This window comes from Gossypium arboreum, chromosome 5, assembly GCF_025698485.1.
Source record: "Gossypium arboreum isolate Shixiya-1 chromosome 5, ASM2569848v2, whole genome shotgun sequence".
Classification (NCBI taxonomy): Eukaryota; Viridiplantae; Streptophyta; class Magnoliopsida; order Malvales; family Malvaceae; genus Gossypium; species Gossypium arboreum.
Genome location: NC_069074.1, coordinates 23,670,346 through 23,688,038, shown reverse-complemented (window position 1 = coordinate 23,688,038; position 17,693 = coordinate 23,670,346). Strand labels below are relative to the sequence as shown.

Here is a 17,693-nt window from a genome sequence, read left to right as displayed (position 1 = left end):
AAAATAATTGATATATTTAGTTCTTTAAATGTGTATACTTGAATTAAAATTAAAGTTTTATGTGTATAATTACACTAAATCAAAATTTATATATTAAATTACACATTAAATCAAAGTTAATATATAATTTTGAGATTTGTCCTTTAAAAAATTATAAAATACTCTAGTGTTGTTTTCAATTAAAATAAGTTTATTTTAAACAGTATAGTATTGTTTTTAGCCACCAACTTTTAATGTCTAATTTTGATTTTAGTCCCTCCTTATATTGAAATTTAAAACTTAATCTTCTATAATGTTATTAATGGGTTCAAGATGCTAGCATTATTTATTGTTATTGTTAAAGTGATGATGCATGATCTTTTGATGGAATTAAGAGCTGAAGAATAACTATGGGTCTTAACTCGATTAACATCAGTATAATTGTTAATGCAGGGAATTGTAGATTTAAGCATGTTGATCTTGCTATTTAAGAGTTCAGTAAAGATTACAAGTAGTTTTAGATATTGTATAAAAAAAAAGTGATGAAATGTAATCTTTTGATGGAATTAAATACACATCACCACATACTAAAATCTAAATTTAAGTTTCGAAAATTACTAAACAACAAATAATATATATACTTTAAAAGATGATACTTGGAGTTACCAATGCAAGATAATGGGTTTGATTATACTTAAACGTGTTTATCTTCCTATTTAAAAATTGAAAAAATTATAACTAGACCTTTTAAAAAGTATCATTTATATTATTCAATAGAGTTAATATTTGAATTTTTTATGATTTTACAAATGAAATCTTTTAATTAGAGTTGAACTTCAAATGAAAAAAGTTTATATTATTTTTAAAATAGTAAATGTTAATTTTATTACAATTTAACTTTATTTGATTTTTTAATAATACAAAATTAAATTGATCCACTTCATAACAAAGAGACTGATTTAATGGTTATAAGTAAGGTGGAAAAAAAAACCCTAACCAAATCAAAAATCGATCCGAACTAATGTATTTGAACAATTTATGAAATGCAAGTTAAAAAATTACGATTATCCAAAATTTAACCGATTTTTTTATTTAATATATAATTAATTTTAATATTTTATATCGAAAATGGGGACTGGATACACAGCATACACATTTAGAGATGATGATAGGACATATGCATACATGCGCGCCCTCCCACACACACACGCATATTACAAAAATTACACGTTCCAATCAACTGAACCAAGAGAATTTGACATTATCACTAATATTCTAAGTAGTCTAAATGGAGGTAATCCTCCCAACTAAGTGCTCCCTGTTTCTTTCGAGGTTAAGTATATTCTTGAATAGATAAATTATAAGATCGAAATTTCAAAAGATAAAAAACGCAAATCAACAAATAAAGACAGGTGCACTGAAAACATGCAACTGTTCAACAATATCATATCACTAATAAGGTCTTGAATTCGATAAAAATCAAGCATCGTCATCGTGTTAAAGAAAAACCTTCTTCAAGGCATTGTGTTCTTTTGTCTTGCATAGTCCGTTGGAGTAAAGTGGGGTTGCTAGTAACAATGGCATCTGCACGCATATGCAGCATCCTCATCATGGAATCGACATCATCAACTGTCCAGGCATATACCTTCTTCTCTCTCCTGTTGAGACCAACAGATCATGCAATGGATCACAATTGCATACTGCATTCACATCAATTACACCAATAATCAGGCTCAAAATTGAGTTTCATACCCATGCAGAATCTTAACCATTCTTTCATCAATCAATTGATGGTATACGCCAGCCACCTTGGGCCCTTTCATTCTCAACAAGTTAGTTCGAGCGCCAGTATGGGGATCCACCATAACAACATAGCCTACCTGTGAGTTCATCCACAAACCAATCAAATGCATTACAAAGTGGTTAGAAGAAAAACCTCAACAACTCCCACATTATAGCCTTGGCTGAAATGGAACACTATTAGAGCAAAAGCACCTCTAGTCAGTATCCATATTAAGTTCAAGAATAATAATTCAAAATAAATATTTTTCTAAAGCCAAAAATAGGATCCTACAAGGATGGAAAAAGACGCAACATGAAACACGACTTGCCAACATGAATTACCAGGTGGTCCAAGTCTATTCCTAGCCATATTTTTTTCAGAATTTGAAAATCTATTAGAATTTGAAGCATTGATCAGTAAGAAAAGGAGGGAAAGGGAAGGGAAGGAAAAGGAAAGCAGAAGAGAGGGGAAAAAGTTCCAAGGCCACATATGTGAAAGGACATGTTGCAGAAGGTAAACAGTTCTTTGTGTTTCATTATGGCAGCTAGGGAATCCTGGGTTTGAAACAACTGGTCTAACTTCTTGGTAAGTCTGATTTTGATTGTTCAAATCATATCAGCTATTGCCACCTCTATAGCGCAAATATTACTATCAGGTAGCATGTGACAATTTGCAATTCATCCAGACATAAAATTTTCATTCCCCTTAAAAAGAATGCAGACTACACAATCTAACTGATATTGTATAAGACAGTCATTCAGACAGACATCACAATTACCCTTTCAACACTAGTTTATTTTTATAGAGAAAATCCAAAGGAGCTCAGGACAGTTATCTTCTCACCGCAATATCTGATGAAAGCTTGATTATGTCCCTTACTAAACTATCACTTTTAGCCCAAATGAGGCAATTCTTACATTGCATCTTCTCAACCTGAAATTTTAGAAGAAAGATAAGTGTATTGCCTAATGCCTCATTAGCACATTTCTAAATCAAAATTTAAAAGAAATCAAAACAAGGGAAGAGAGGCAAAATAACTCACAGTGGAAAGAATATCATTTGCAAGCCCCTTTTCATATGATGGAGGCCCCACCTTGGCATCTAGAATCACCTGCCGAACTGATGCTGATATCAACTGAATATTCAGATGAAGCAGAATCAGATATTGACCATTTACCTTTTGATAGAAGAAACTACCAATAACAGAATATAGTATTTAGATGAAACACTATCCTGAACATACCTTCAAAGCATCTTCAATTGTAGGAATCTTTGAATTATCCGACTGATGATAGACATCTAGTTCTTTGAGCTACAACAAATAACATACAGTCTCAATCAACATTATTCGCAAACAGCTTTCCTTAAATGAGATGGATATAAGATGTTTGCGATAAAACCAGAACGTAGTTCACATGATCAAACTCAGAATGGTACTATGCAATTTCCTTTCAATTAAAGATTAACTCTTTATAGTTCCGAAAATAGATCACACATAATCTACACTAGAGAAAATAAACATCACTGAAAACAATATATTCAGTCCCCAAAAGTTAAACTTTTTGAGCTCAAATAGATCATTACTCTTAACTCTACCACATCACAAAAAATTAAAGTTGGAAAAGAATTTAACCAACAAATAAGAGAACCCTTCCCCTGTATTGTAGGTTTTGCTTTTCTCCATAAAAATTAACAAGGGTCAGTGAACAATCCAAATTGGTGCAAAGGTTAGATGACATTAACTGTTAGTGCTAAAATACCATACAACACTATTTAATTTGTTGCACTTTAAAGCAAAGACAAAATGGTCCAGGACATTTGGATTGGTACATCGTCAATATAAAGAAACCCAACCAAGGTCCAGCTCCCCTGCAATGAAATATTTGCCTAGTAATTTTCAATACAAATTCAGGTGAAAGACATATATCCACTTCATAATAAATGGTTCAGATTGAATTAACTATTGAGAAATAATTTGCCGTAACTTCTTCATTAACTAAGATTAATTTTTGAAGTTCTATTTCAATATCTTAACAGAAGAGGAAATAGGGTCCCAATTCAAGGACTCCCCTGAAAAATACAATAAGTTTTTTTTATCGTATTTAAAATATGAAATTTACACACACCAATATACTTTCAAGTTCTCAAAATCATTGGGCAAGGTCTGGAAGTCACCCAGATTGCATGCATGTTGGTGTATCAACTCATGGTGAGATTCACCCTTACAAATAGTGCCCACAAAAGAGCAAAAGCTTTAAGCAACAGCCAAGATCTTTATGGCTCCAAGTCCTATAAACAGCAGAAACTCAATCCAATTAGGAGATCCACATTTCTAAATATCTTGCTTGGTATTTTATGTAAAACTGTAGGATTTCGAGTGAAAAAAGGGGCTGAAGAAAAAGAAAGGAATGGATCATTGTTTTCAAGGATTTCCAAAATATTAAAACAATGAAAGCTGAAGACCAAATAAGTGGTAAAGTTTATTGTTAATAGAACAACTATTATAATCCACCAAGAAATTGTGACGGTTTAAAATAAAGTTAGACATCTGTCTTTTATCTGGATAGGTATTGAAAACTACTGAACAAATATTCTGATGGAGAGACAATGGATCCACCAAAGAGCTTGTTAACCTAAATCAAGTCTTTTGTTTCCGGCACCATTTCCTCTTGGTAAATTGTCTGAATTGATCATTTTTTGGCAGATGGAGACCTACCTTACAAGGACTTGCAACCCATAGATGACATAAACTCTAGACAATTATAACAATAAGAAAACTACGAAAAAGGGCCAATTGTCTATGCGATGCTCACAAAGGTTACCTCTAGCATTCTTAGACAACTATCTCTTAAGACACTTTCGCAGTTTAAGCTACAACATGTCAGTTTATAGAGCAAGTTCAAGAAACACTCAATAAAGTGAGCCCAATTAGGAGGGGAGGGTAACCCTCAGCCAAGTTAGAATTACAGACCATTTAATCATTTTGCACATGATATATTAAGAGTGCAAAGAAGGGAAACAAAACCTTGATATACAAAAAGAAGTGTGTACTGTTAAATCTCAAAAAGCATAGTATCTTGTTTCCTACAACATTAACAACTATACGGTAACTGGGGCTACTGTGTTGGTAACCAGGCATGCCAAGTATTCCCCAGACAAGTAGGTCCTTAGCTTATTTCCAACTCAAAAGACATGTAAGTCCGCAAAATAAATTGAGGAAATAAAATAAATAAAGCCAATTTGCTCAAAAGAAGAAACCAAGTAATTAAAAAAGAGTGTGTGGGCGGGGGGTGTATTTCAAGTTCATTTTACAGGCTATTTTACCTTTTTGCTTTCATAACTAGATAATCTATTTGACTATACATACACATATGTATGGCCACACAAACATGGGAACAAACATAGGTAGAAAGGTAAAATTTCACCTATGGTTGTCAAGATAAATTTTCAAATGTTTAACCATACCTCCTTTTTCTTTTTCCCAAAATGAATGAAAATCAAACATTGTAATACAATATATCATTTATTGCTGACACCCACCCCCCCTCCAAAAAAAAAAGAAAAAGTATAATTTCCTGAAATTAAAAGGAACTCCAATGAGAGGCTACAATAAAGACTAGAAATTTCAAGTAATGGAGAAGAGCCACATTATGGTTCACAATCTTACCATTGTTTTAACATAAACAACAACATGCTATGCTTTCTATCAATAGGATTATTCATGCTTTAGGACAAATAATGCTGTCAAAGGAAAGAAAGCAACCATCAAAAACACCTTTAACTTCCAATGATATCCCAAAGAAATTCACCATTCACATTTTCTTTTCTGAATAGGAAGAAAAAGATACCAAGCCTGTAAATTTGAAGTTCTGAACTGAACTATCACTTACCATCACTAACCAATAAATTATACCTTCACTTACGCAACATAGCTAAATAGAATGAAACTACAAAAAGAGAGACTATATTCTGCCTATTCCTGCTGCTGTAATGATAACAATGCGAGCATCCATTGCTTGTTGCCGCTGATGCAAACACAAACTAACAAAGTTCCACCAGTAAATTTATGTTTTCAGAAAAGGAAAATGTTATAGAATAAACCATGTTAAATCCTCCTCCTACACTCATATCATCAAAAATACCAAAATTTTGATACTATTTACTACCATAAAAAGCACATACTTGAGACACACTAATGCCCAAAAAAAATCAACTGATCAATTAGGATCTCATATACGGATAGAGTTTTCCACACGTTATATTGATTCTTCTTGCTCAGACTCGAATGTTAGGTTACCATGCAATTCATCAAGAAATTCATATTTCCTAGCTTAAGCTTAAGGCAAGCACATTTTCTTCAATCCAATCTTTTTACAAGGAAAAATCATAGAAAATTTAATATCATAATTAGTGATGGGAAGACTGCATGCCAGAAAATAAACATATTAACAAGATCAAACTGAATTGTCAAATTGGATAGAAAGAAATGAAAATATCTTAATTAAACAGATAACATCTTTTCTTTCTGATTTGGCTTCTGTGTCTCTCCCCATATGCATGGCATACACAAAGAACAATAATTATGTTCCATAAGTCATGCATGCAAAAGATAGATTCCTTAGAACTCAACAGAGAAAGAGAAGATCCAGTCAGAAATATTTTCACCTCGTTTGATCTAAAGTGCCCAACTTTAGAAGTGCTGTTACCAGATATCCGCTGCAAATCCCTGCCTGTGTAATGTAAAAATCAAGTCTCCAAACAGCTGCAACATAAGTTTGCAATAAAGATGCAGGACAAAAGACCAGATTTGTACTCTAACACAACCAAGGAGTTATTGTATCAAGTATTACACATGATTTATTTAGTTATTTTGTTAAGCCTCCTTGTCCTACCCACACACAAAATGCATTATCAGCTCACTTAAAAACTCACTTACCTTTCTAGTAACGTTTTCCTTACACCTCAATCTAGAAAACCAGTGAAGATGACCATTTTTTGAGTTGGCAAAAAGATCAAAGAGTGATAATGTTACAAATATAGGAACAAATCAAGTAACATCAGTATAACTACCCACCAATATCATGCAGAAATCTAATAAAACAGAATCAGTGCAACTCTAATGAATGATCCAAAACCACGTCCTGAATGTACATAGCATTAAACTAACTATCAGTACAACAATTTAAATAATACAATATGATATATTAGGTAACATATGAAGACAATTGGTAGCAGGTTTATATCTATATGTCAAATTATCAACAATAAGACTAAATGCAGAGATGATGGGCAATCCTTAATTTTATTTAAAAAAAAAGAAAAAAGAAAGATAATGAATGAAGCTTGAATAGCCTGAAGTTTTGGAATCAACATTCCAAAAAGTTTGACTAATATATAATTGCCATAGAACTTGAATTAGGACATCTTTACGTTTTTCTTGGGCATTTAGCTAAGTTATAAATATCTTATTACATCAAATGATGAGAGGACCTGGATTGAGAGGAATATTGAGAATAAATGAAATGGTGTTGCTTACAACTTAAACGTCAAAATTCAATGCATGCATTGGATATCTGAATATTTCTATATAATTCTGATTCATCAAAAAATTTTGAAATCAGTATAACATTACACACAAGAGAATAAAGCCAATAACTCAATAAACTGATAAAGCATTTAAAAAACAAAACATAGATTACCACTCAAACCATTCAAGGAAGTAAAGTACACATGAATTAGAAAACCACATCCTTTATGGGAGTTCTTATATGATTACGAGATGAAAATACCTGTCATGAAGTGCAAACAAAACTCCATCTGATGAGCGAGAGACATCAATCTCAATGCAGTCTACTTGAGAATGAAGAGCAATACTATATGCAGACATCTGGTCAAAAACAGAAAAAAAAGAAAAAGAGCAAATGAACAGATCAACCAACAAAAATAGTAAAGGCCCAAAAGTAAAGAAAAAGCTAGCTCAATTACAGGTCATTGTAATCTACATAACCAGTTCACCATGGGTTATAAGGATTTAACTTCTGCTAATTTAGGCCAATTACAGGTCATTGTAATCTACATAACCAGTTCATCATGGGTTATAAGGATTTAACTTCTGCTAATTTAGCCTTGGCCAAAGTTTAGCATAGGTTCAAGTTCTAAGGTACAAAAACAGAAGTTGGACAGAAGAAACCGAAGGAAACCTAGAACCAGGTGCAGGACAGAACAAGGCCATTACATCCCTATAAGATATATCAAATTTTATAGCTGGTGTTTGTTTCTTTGGAAAGTCACGCATAATAGCCAGGTAAAGCAATTACAGAAAGTAAGAGATGCCTACAGTGTTTGGGAAAGCATTGGTTGAGTCACCACCATGAGCACACACAAGGGGAGGATTGTTCAGCCAACCACACTTCCTTAATTTCGTCTGCAAAATGGAAAATAAAATCATACTAGTAACGGAGAACCTATATATGTGACTATTATCCCATTTAACTGATGAATAAAATAAATTGGCATGATTAGAATTTAAAAGGAAAAAAATTTCTTCGACATAGAAGCCACATATGCTTCACCATTTAGAAGAAAAAAAATGTATTTAAATCATTTAGGAGCCTATTCAATAATATCATAGGGTGAATATCAACTTAAGTAGAATAACCTCGAAAATCCTTGGAAACTGCCTTGTTATCGTCTTTTAAGAAAATATAGAAAAAGAAACACGTGCATAGAATTACATAAATATATTTTTATATATATATATATATATATAGAGAGAGAGAGAGAGAGAGCAAGGCAAGTTTAAACTAAAAGGGAAAGCAGCAACAATGCCTCAAATTTAACTAAATGAAATCCAAAGAGGAAATAAAAGAATTCAGTAAAATTAGGAAAGTGCAAATAAAAAACAAGAAAAAATTTCCTTAAACCTCGGCCTTTGAGTTAAGAACATAATACTCCACTCGATCAAATGCTATAATATATCTCTCACCCCACAAACAACAAAGTAAATAAAGTGGCACCATTGTCCAAACTAAGTTTTTCCTGTGTTTCCTAGACACTCCTTTCCAACTACCCAGAATACCTACCTCCATCTTCTCCATGACTAAATGAAAGGAAGACAAAACTTAGACCCAAGTTCTAAAGCAATTAAACATTTATATGTTCATATGTTTCATTTATAGCACATAGTGGATTAACAAATATCAAATCAAATATAAACAGCATGGGAAACATTTCAGATGGTTCAGTCACAAGCAATAACTCAAATCATTAATAAGCCAAAGTCATAAAAGCACGAAAAAGAGAAAATAAATTAACTACATGTCAAGGGAACATAATGAAAGATATCACAAAAGCTCTGATTTTTACAAGCAAATATGATCACATGTAAATTATTTAGAGAAACATCCTGGACTTACCTTTTTTTTTTTTTTGGGAACTTTTACTAGTAAATAACACCCATCTGTATATATATTTCTTTATTTGAAAGACAGATCTTTAGATTGAAATTATAGTGTAAGTTTCTCAACATTCGCTACAATGTTTTAACATGTTAAAAAAAAATCAAATAATGCAATTAATTCAGAAAGCCTTTACGTCTCCAACGTCAACGTCATCTAGGGAGGAATTTCAAATTTGTTCAAAAAAATCAAATCAAATAATAATTGCTCGTAAACAATCACATCTTTAGCTTATAGGTGCATAAAAAAAATCAATTGATAAACCTCCTATTCTGATCACAAGTAGAAACCAAGGAATTCAGGAAAATATAAGATTGGGATCGGAACCTGATGCAAACGGCGGAGCTTGAAGTGGAAGAAAACGGGAGGCAAAAGAGCGACGAAAGCAAGAAGAATAAGGATGAAACGAAGTCTTGTATAGAAGGAAGAAAATCTAAAGAGAGAGGTTCCATGGCTGCGCCTTCTTCCCACAGGTTGTTTCATTTCAATTATTTAGCGCTTACAATTCCCACCAACTTATTTTATGCCTACACATATGCTCTGGGCTATGTGGCTGCAGGCCCAATCCAATTACATAATAGAATGGTCTAATATTGAATTTCATCCTTCTATTTTAAGAAAATTAAAATAGTCTCAGTGAATTTAGTTTTGGCAAATACTTGAACCATTGATTTTTTGTTAATTTGTTACCTATAAATTACCAAAATGTTGATTTTTTCTAATTCTAAATTATTAAACTACTGATTTTTCAAATTATTGATTTAAGGAAATATTTAACCATATTATCCAATTAGATTAACTTCTCAGTAAATTATAATTTGAAAATTAAAATAGAGGGATAACTTTTCAGTTTGAACAAAATAGAAGGATGAAATTCATAATTAGACAAATGAAAACAAAGTTAGTTTAACTAGGGTGACGTGGCACCTACTCAAAACCCAAATCACGAGGAAGCTTTGGTCACAAATAATGACCAGTCCTTTCTACCTTTAGAACAATGAATCCATTACCACTAAGCCCTCTCTTTGAAGAAGGAAACAAAGTATGGTAGAATTCAACTAGTAGTTCAATTTCTAGGTAAAACGTAAAATTTAGCTCATTTCAGAGATTGGTGTGAGACTGTTGTTTGATGTGTATATGCTTTTATATTACATATGTATAATATTTCATGTTGCACCAATTTCTATACTTTAAAAAATATATAAATTTTCCAATGTATTTTGCTGGTTGTTGTGTATATGCTTTGATATATGTACTTTAACCACATTCTTTCTACTGGGTTATGTATAGAATTTTTTGCTCTAAGATGCAATGAATGGGAGAGAGCGTGTTATTTGATCCCTATAGCGACCAAAGCTCCTGCTATATTCTGGCCTTCACTGGTCTCTACAAACTTGATGTTAGGGTTGCCTTGATCCACTGCATCTTCTCTTTTGAAATTGTCTTCATTACGAAGGAGCTTCCCGCTGCCGTACGCTACGGTACCTTTCAAAACAATGGTCTTGTGTAGGCCACCAAGCAGGTCCTCATAGTCTGTATCCCCTTTTTCCCCAACGAATAAGACCACTTTGGAAACATCAATTGCCCACCTTATTGAAAGATACCTGCATAGAAGATGGACCCATTTGTAGCAATGTTTTATGTGCAAATGGTACAAAAGAATCCATCTGACCTTAGTGCTTGAATTCTTGATGCAAATAATGGCACCACATTTAGCCTTGAAGCTGCGCGAGTGTAGACAAGGTTGCATCGAAAGCCTCTCATACGAAGCCTTTGGCGAAGGTCATCTATTCTTCGAGTCTGCCACAACTTGGATTCATTAATTTACATTTGAAATGCATGTGTTGAGTAGGTAGTTCTATAGTATTAGTATTTTAGTATGAAGCATATTTCACCTTTGCACCAGGTTTGATGCTATAAGAGTAGCATCTGGAACTACATGCAGCTACATACTCTGTGATGTCATCCTCTGCCTCGTCTTCCGTCCTAGCAAGCCTCATTGCCATTGACCTCACGTTTTCACCTGGCCATCTGTACGCCATGTGAGCTTCATAGTCCGTATCTGCCACCATGTCCTTCCATGGATAGTACATTTCACTTCCACTATTACAGACCAGTGCATCAAAATCTTCAATGTTAACCGGACAACAACTTAATGCTTGCATGGTCTCTCTGAAACTTGACCCGGTTAGCAATACAAAGCCTATCTTTCCTAAGCCGAAACATAAGCCTGCATCTTTCATCACATTCATGATCATTGCTTGAAAGGTCTCTGTAGTTTCTCCATTACTATCATAGCAATCAGCTGCTATTACGAATAGCATCTGTCTTCTACCAGGACTGTAAACAATGCCGGTGTTGCTGTTTAAAGAAGCCATTCGAGTAAAGGCTTCAACAATTTTCTTCTGTCTAGCTGCTGCATCGATCTCTCCATTGAGTTTGATATCTCCCTCTATGGAGAATCTAAGAGATATGTCTTCCACATCCCTTAAAGAATCACTCATTGGTTCTTCAGGAATTGTCATGATCTCAAGACGGTTAGTAGGGTGGCGATTCCTGCAATGTTCGACACGTGAGAGGTAGTTACGACAGTGTTCTGTCCATGAAAAGCGGTGTATGTTTCTCAGGCCATTTTTTCGGCATTCAGCCCATAGATTCTTGTCGGCCACAAGCTTGAGGAGGGCATCTGCTATGGCATTTTGATCATGTGGGTTAACTAGGAGGCCATTGTTAAGTACCTGTGAATAAACTCTCGTTTGTTATTGCGTTGGAAACACATCATTTTCACTGAAATTGCATATTTTCTCAGTAACCTATATCAATTAGACTGGAAGATAAAAACCAAACTTGTAGGCACATATTGCATCTCACCTTCAAGATGTCCACTGGTCCACCATTTTTGGTGGCAACAACAGGTAGGCCATAAGCTGCTGCCTGGGAAGATGAAATCAGAAATGAGAATTAATAATTATAGAGCTAATGGTTACCTTGAAATTCTGAAAATCTGAATGTTACTATGATCCAGCTTACACATGTGAGTCAAAGCTTTGTATTTACCTCAATGAGAGTAAGACCAAATGGTTCCACAAGAGCTGGGTTGATGAAAACTCCCTTCAAGTTTAAGTTGCCATAAAAGGTCAATTTTAACAGTTTTATGGTTGCAGAAACACGAAATTCTTAGCAATATACATACTTTGGTCTTGGCAGCTAAGCGATAAATCTCAGGAACTTCTGATTGTTTGTGATGCTTGGGATAGGCCACTTGACCGTACAGGTCAAATCTATCGATGAGTTTTAGTACAGTCGTCAGCACTACTGAGCTGCTATTGGACATGTCTTCAATATCATCTCTGTTTCCAAGTATCAATGTCTGTAAACAATAGGATATAGTTTCAGTAAGCAGATTAAGTTGGTGTTTATAATTATCATGCATATACACTTGGATCCTGTTTTGAAGTCAAGCTTAGTTTTACCAGGTTGGCCAATTCTCGGAGGAGCTGGCACTCTCCAAAAGCCTTGAGTAACGTAGTAACGTTTTTCTTGGGATCTGGACGAGACAATGCAAGTATGGTCGGCTTGTGCGGATTTGTGAAGAAACGCATTATCTGCATCAATGCGAGTATGGTTATCTGTGTAACAATTGTATGTATTAATGATTAAAGTTATTGGATCACATTCAGGTTGGAGAAAGAGAATAGTGTTTGACCTCGGACCATATTTGAGGTAGATGTGTTTTGTTTTGAGCTCTGTCGTCGGATCCAAGCAACGACATGAGGTCGCCATCATTTTCCAACGAATCTTGTGTTGTAACGTAGCTGAAGTCCATGCCAGGAGGTATTACCTAATTCCATAAAAGAAATTAAGCTTGTAAGATAATGTTGCCACTAATTAACCCTTATCAGGTCAGTCTTTCTGTAAATAAATGTGATCATATGTTTTGTAGAACTCGAAATTAAGCAATAGAATATGGGGTATACCACCATCCTTGGCATGTATCGTCCGAGGCAACTCACTCCGCGTCGTCTCCTGACTCTAAGCTTCCTTTCTAACTTAAGATCAAAGCCATCATATAATCCCCATTGCTCTTCTATCTCTTGCATTGTGCTAGTTACCACCATTTCAGCAGCATCCAGCCCCAACTCTTCCCCTTCGATCCTCCTCATTATCTTGTATGTGGCATTTATGGCTTCCTTAGACAGCCTTCCTTGTTTGAGCAGTTGTTCAAACTTGTTCCGGCCAAGAGAGTGGCCTGTTAGAACCATAGGTACATTTAAGGCCCCGGACAAGTGTGCTGCCACCTCTCCAGCATCGGCATAATGGCCATGGATCACGTAAGGCCATGTAGGTTTCCCTCCATTGAGTTGGTCACCCAGAGCCCTCGCCATATTCACAATGTGGTTTAGAGCCCCATCAACGAATTCAGGAATATGAGGCCAAAGAGACTCTTTGGCTATGTACCTGCAAAGAAAAAGTATCAATATTGTATTAATTTTTATTTTTATTTTGTTAGACTAGTGTAATGTAATTACTTGTCACGAGGACCACTAGGAATGCGGATAATGTAGGCTCCACAACTTCCAGTAGCATGGGAGGGGCAGGACAACATCTCTATAGGCTCGCCATAGCTGGAATCAACCTCGGGTGAGGTGATTTGTCGGGTCAGCAGATCCACTCGATCAACCCCTTTGGTGTTTGCTAAAGCACGAGCAAGTTCAACTACGTATTTCACCTGCCCACCTGTATCAGAATCCCTTCCAAGTTCCATGTTTTCTCCACGGACCAGCCCATGCATGCTGCAGCCAGCCAATCAAACATTAAGCACAGCTAATGTAATGACTTTTTTCCCATTGTTAAGACAAGTGAATAAACTTTGGTGCGTTGTTACCTGATCAAGACAATGTAGAGATGTTTAGACTTGTCAGTGTCAAACCAAATTTGGGTGTCGGAGTTGATCCTCGACAAGTTCTTGATTGGTTCCGAAACATCGGGATCACATTTTTCTTTCTCACCTTCGGACAGCTCCGACAAGTCATCCGCGGCGTCGTTACGACCTTGCTCGCGTTCCAGTCGTCGTTTCGCTAGCCTTCGTGCATCATCCCATGCTATCTGTAATTATACAAACTATATGCTCATTTCATTTATTTTTAATGTTATCTGTTTTTACATTGTCAATGTCAGAGAAAAAAGGAACATAGATTGCGAATGTTGTCTATTAATAATTTTAAAATCAATCGCCAAGTGTTATTATGTGATTCACTAACCCCATATTAAATACAAACTCGCATATTAAAATTTATATAATAAATATATTTATTAAAAGATTTCATAAAATTAAATGAATATTTAATGTATGTTTAAAATTCATTATGTCATGAATTTAAATTTTATCATTTTTATTGATTTTATATAAAATATAAAAATAAAATAAAATTACTCTCATATAATATAACTTATTTTATATATAGAAGGGTATTTAAGTAACTTTTAATTAAATTAGTGACCGTTAAGTCGTGACATTAACTTAATAAAAATTTAAATAGACGTATAGATAGTAAAAAATGTTATTATTTGATATATTGGGTAGGACTTTTAACTCTATAAATGAAGTTAAAAACTATCATATTTCCCATTTATTTTTATTTTTAATATCAATGAAGGATACAGTTTTTAATCTAATGCATTTATGTGTTTAAATTTCGTTTTACTCATAATTTAATTTAATTTTTTCATTTTAATATTGTACATATTTTATGTGTTATTATTAATTTGTTTCAAAACATATATTTCATTATTTATTACATATTAATTTCAAACATATCTATTTTAAATATGTCATTTTCATAGCATACGCAGTATGATAAGATTTCTAATATTTTATATATATATATATATATATATATATATATATAAAGAAGAAGAAGATATATCTATATATAAATTTAAAAATTAATAATTCAATTTACTGAAAAAAATATTTAAAAAGAAAAACAATTTAATCATTTGTAGAGAGGGTTACAACCCTGTCCTGTACACCTTAGATTCACCCATGTAGCTTTTAAAATCACTAAAATAATAAAAGTAATTTCATATATCAAGTTTATTAGAGAATGTGCAATTAAATTAAAAGTTACAAATTTATTAAAGGTATAATAATAAATATAATTTTTAATATTTATTTTTATTAATTTAACTTTTATGATTTTTTAATTAAATTTGACTTTCAATCTTAAAAAATTAAATTATTGTATTTTTAATAAAAATACTGACAAAAATGCTTAAATCTTTAAATACAGCAGCCCTATGTAAATCATGTTTTTTTAAATATTTTTTAAATTGATTTTTATTTTCTAAATATTTTTATAATTTTTAAATTATTTTTGATGTGACATGTAAGACAAATAATTATATGTCACGCCAACATTATTAAAAATTAATGTTTTAATCAACATTTTCATTAAAAATTGACTTAACTCTTTTTAAAAGGTTAATTATCAAATTTAGCTCAACAAAGAACTCATAATCAAAATGACTAACATTAAGAGTCAACTTTATCATTATGCCTTGACTAAATGACTTATTACCTAAATTATATAAGTAATAGTGTTATAATTTAATAAAGAAGTTTAAATAAATAATTAAATATATCTCATGTTAATGTCAAAACAATAAATTTATTTAGAATAAAAGAGTCAAATATTTCAAACACTATATAAATTAAGCTTATATATCATGATTTCCTAGAATTTTAAGCATTAATTACTAAAATTGAATCAATTTATTGGTATTTTAGTGTGTACTATCCAACATTTAAATTGAATATTTGGTGACTTGTGCATACAATTAGATCCAATGTTGTTAGGTTGATATTGATAATTTCGTCCAAAGTAGGAAAAAATAAATACAAGAAAAACCTGTAAAATTAAAAATTATTAAATTACAATAGTTATTAGGTTGAGACTTAAGTGTATATATTATATATATTTAATCTAACAACTTTAGATAATTATATTGAAATTTGATTAAATTTTAAGTTAAATTCTTAAAAAGAAAACACTTCTAATATTATTTTCTCCTTTCTTTTTAATGAAAAAAATGCAATATATGAATAGGTGTAGAAATTGGTGGAAATAAAAGCAATAAAGGGAAAGAGGAAGAGCGAATGCGTGAGAATATTAATGTAAAAAAAGAAAAAAAAAAAAAAAAGTAGAAAGGAAGGAGGGGAGAGAGAGAGAGACCTGTTTCTTTTTGCGGGCAAGATGCCAAATGCGCCAGCACATATTCTCAAGCCGGTTATTGCGTTCACGGCTATTCCTTGTTGCTATTACCTGCACTACGTACGTACGTGCCCACCATTAATTTATTCACCGCCCCGTCCCCCGGCTGATGAATTAAATTTTCTCTTCTTTGCTTGTGATGATTTGTGGAGATGAACAAGAGTTTGAATTATACATGCGAGGAAAGAAATGAAGGAATTACCTTAACCCATGTCCGGTAGAGGTCAGATTCGTCAAAGCTGGTAATGACTTCTTCCACGAAGTACCTGGTGGTACTAAAGGGCTTCTCTTCTTTCAGGAGCTGCTGCTGTTGCTGTTGGTGTTGCTTATTATCATGTTGGAATTTGGCGTCCTTGGTCAGCTTCACATAATCATCCCTCTTCTTAGTGCTGCTTCCTGCATCCAGAATAGCTTCCAAGTAGCTATTTATCCACTCATTTCCTGCCATTTCAATTCTCTCTCAATCACTAAATAAATATGAGGAGATTTCGTTGCTCTATCATCAGCTACCTAGCTTGGCAAACTGAAATACCAAAGGCCCTCTTATATAGTTATTATTGGGAGAGTTTATTTGAAAACGGTGGAACTCAGAATTCATTTAGCACAGCCTCTTTAACTTATAACTAATGTATCCAACATTCTTTCACCATGAATGCACACACACACAAAGAAAACCGATTTTTTTTTTCTTTTTGAAGTAAACGGCAAAAACTTCTTTAACTAACCATGGCATCAGTTTTACGGCTCTACTCTCTCTCTTAATCAAAGTACCTGAATTTGAAAATTTTTTTAACTAAAATTTCTAATTTTAAATATATAAAGTTTGAAATATTTACACATTTTTATCAATAGGTTTAAAAATTAACTATTGCAAACAATGACGGAGCCATAAAGTATCTTTTAGGCGGAATTAAATTGAATATTTTTATGATAGTAAAAATACAATTTCATCATTTTAATAGTTTATATTTTTATAATTTTTAAAAGATTCAATCAAATTTTTATTATTTTTGTGGGGGTCAAAGTATAATTTTACAATTACTAATTTAAATTTGATAAATTATAAAAGTTCTAAATGGAAAATTTTCCATTTTAGGGGAGCCAAGGCCCCTGCCAACCCCTTAGCTCCGCCACTGGCTGCAAATCAAAATGTAACGATTTTACAGGGATGTATTTTGAAATTTCTTCATACTTTTAGTT

At 33.0% G+C, this 17,693-nt stretch overlaps 2 protein-coding genes across 3 annotated transcripts; both read right to left on the bottom strand.

Moving 5' to 3' along the window:
• Positions 1-1,215: 1,215 nt before the first annotated feature.
• LOC108476489 (glycerophosphodiester phosphodiesterase GDPD4) lies at positions 1,216-9,785 on the bottom strand. The gene is made up of 9 exons (XM_017778690.2): positions 9,547-9,785; positions 8,100-8,186; positions 7,552-7,649; positions 6,428-6,488; positions 3,006-3,074; positions 2,805-2,897; positions 2,606-2,695; positions 1,732-1,859; positions 1,216-1,637 (listed from the first exon to the last, which is right to left on the bottom strand). The coding sequence occupies exons 1-9, from the start codon at positions 9,700-9,702 to the stop codon at positions 1,469-1,471; spliced, it is 951 nt and encodes a 316-aa protein (XP_017634179.1). The 5' UTR covers positions 9,703-9,785; the 3' UTR covers positions 1,216-1,468.
• Positions 9,786-10,399: 614 nt separating this feature from the next.
• LOC108477118 (sucrose-phosphate synthase 4) lies at positions 10,400-17,287 on the bottom strand. 2 transcript variants are annotated; one of them, XM_017779575.2, is made up of 13 exons: positions 16,696-17,287; positions 16,455-16,544; positions 14,105-14,325; positions 13,749-14,012; positions 13,197-13,677; positions 12,926-13,060; positions 12,693-12,824; positions 12,413-12,589; positions 12,277-12,330; positions 12,091-12,153; positions 11,115-11,957; positions 10,892-11,019; positions 10,400-10,823 (listed from the first exon to the last, which is right to left on the bottom strand). In XM_017779575.2, the coding sequence occupies exons 1-13, from the start codon at positions 16,939-16,941 to the stop codon at positions 10,550-10,552; spliced, it is 3,108 nt and encodes a 1,035-aa protein (XP_017635064.1). In that variant the 5' UTR covers positions 16,942-17,287; the 3' UTR covers positions 10,400-10,549. The 2 variants fall into 2 exon arrangements, with proteins under 2 accessions (XP_017635064.1, XP_052884298.1); XM_053028338.1 differs by having other exon boundaries at positions 16,455-16,549; positions 16,696-16,822.
• Between the last annotated feature and the right edge of the window lie 406 nt (positions 17,288-17,693).

Excerpts from the sequence above, each read along its gene's own strand:
- LOC108476489 (XM_017778690.2), bottom strand. The coding sequence starts at position 9,702 with ATGAAACAACCTGTGGGAAGAAGGCGCAGCCATGGAACCTCTCTCTTT. Across the intron at positions 3,075-6,427 it reads GGCACTTTAGATCAAACGAG|CTCAAAGAACTAGATGTCTA; the intron begins GTGAAAATATTT and ends TATTTGTTGTAG. Across the intron at positions 2,696-2,804 it reads CAAATGATATTCTTTCCACT|GTTGAGAAGATGCAATGTAA; the intron begins GTGAGTTATTTT and ends CTAAAATTTCAG.
- LOC108477118 (XM_017779575.2), bottom strand. The coding sequence starts at position 16,941 with ATGGCAGGAAATGAGTGGATAAATAGCTACTTGGAAGCTATTCTGGAT. Across the intron at positions 13,678-13,748 it reads CCTAGTGGTCCTCGTGACAA|GTACATAGCCAAAGAGTCTC; the intron begins GTAATTACATTA and ends TTTTCTTTGCAG. Across the intron at positions 12,331-12,412 it reads GCTTAGCTGCCAAGACCAAA|GGAGTTTTCATCAACCCAGC; the intron begins GTATGTATATTG and ends TTAAACTTGAAG.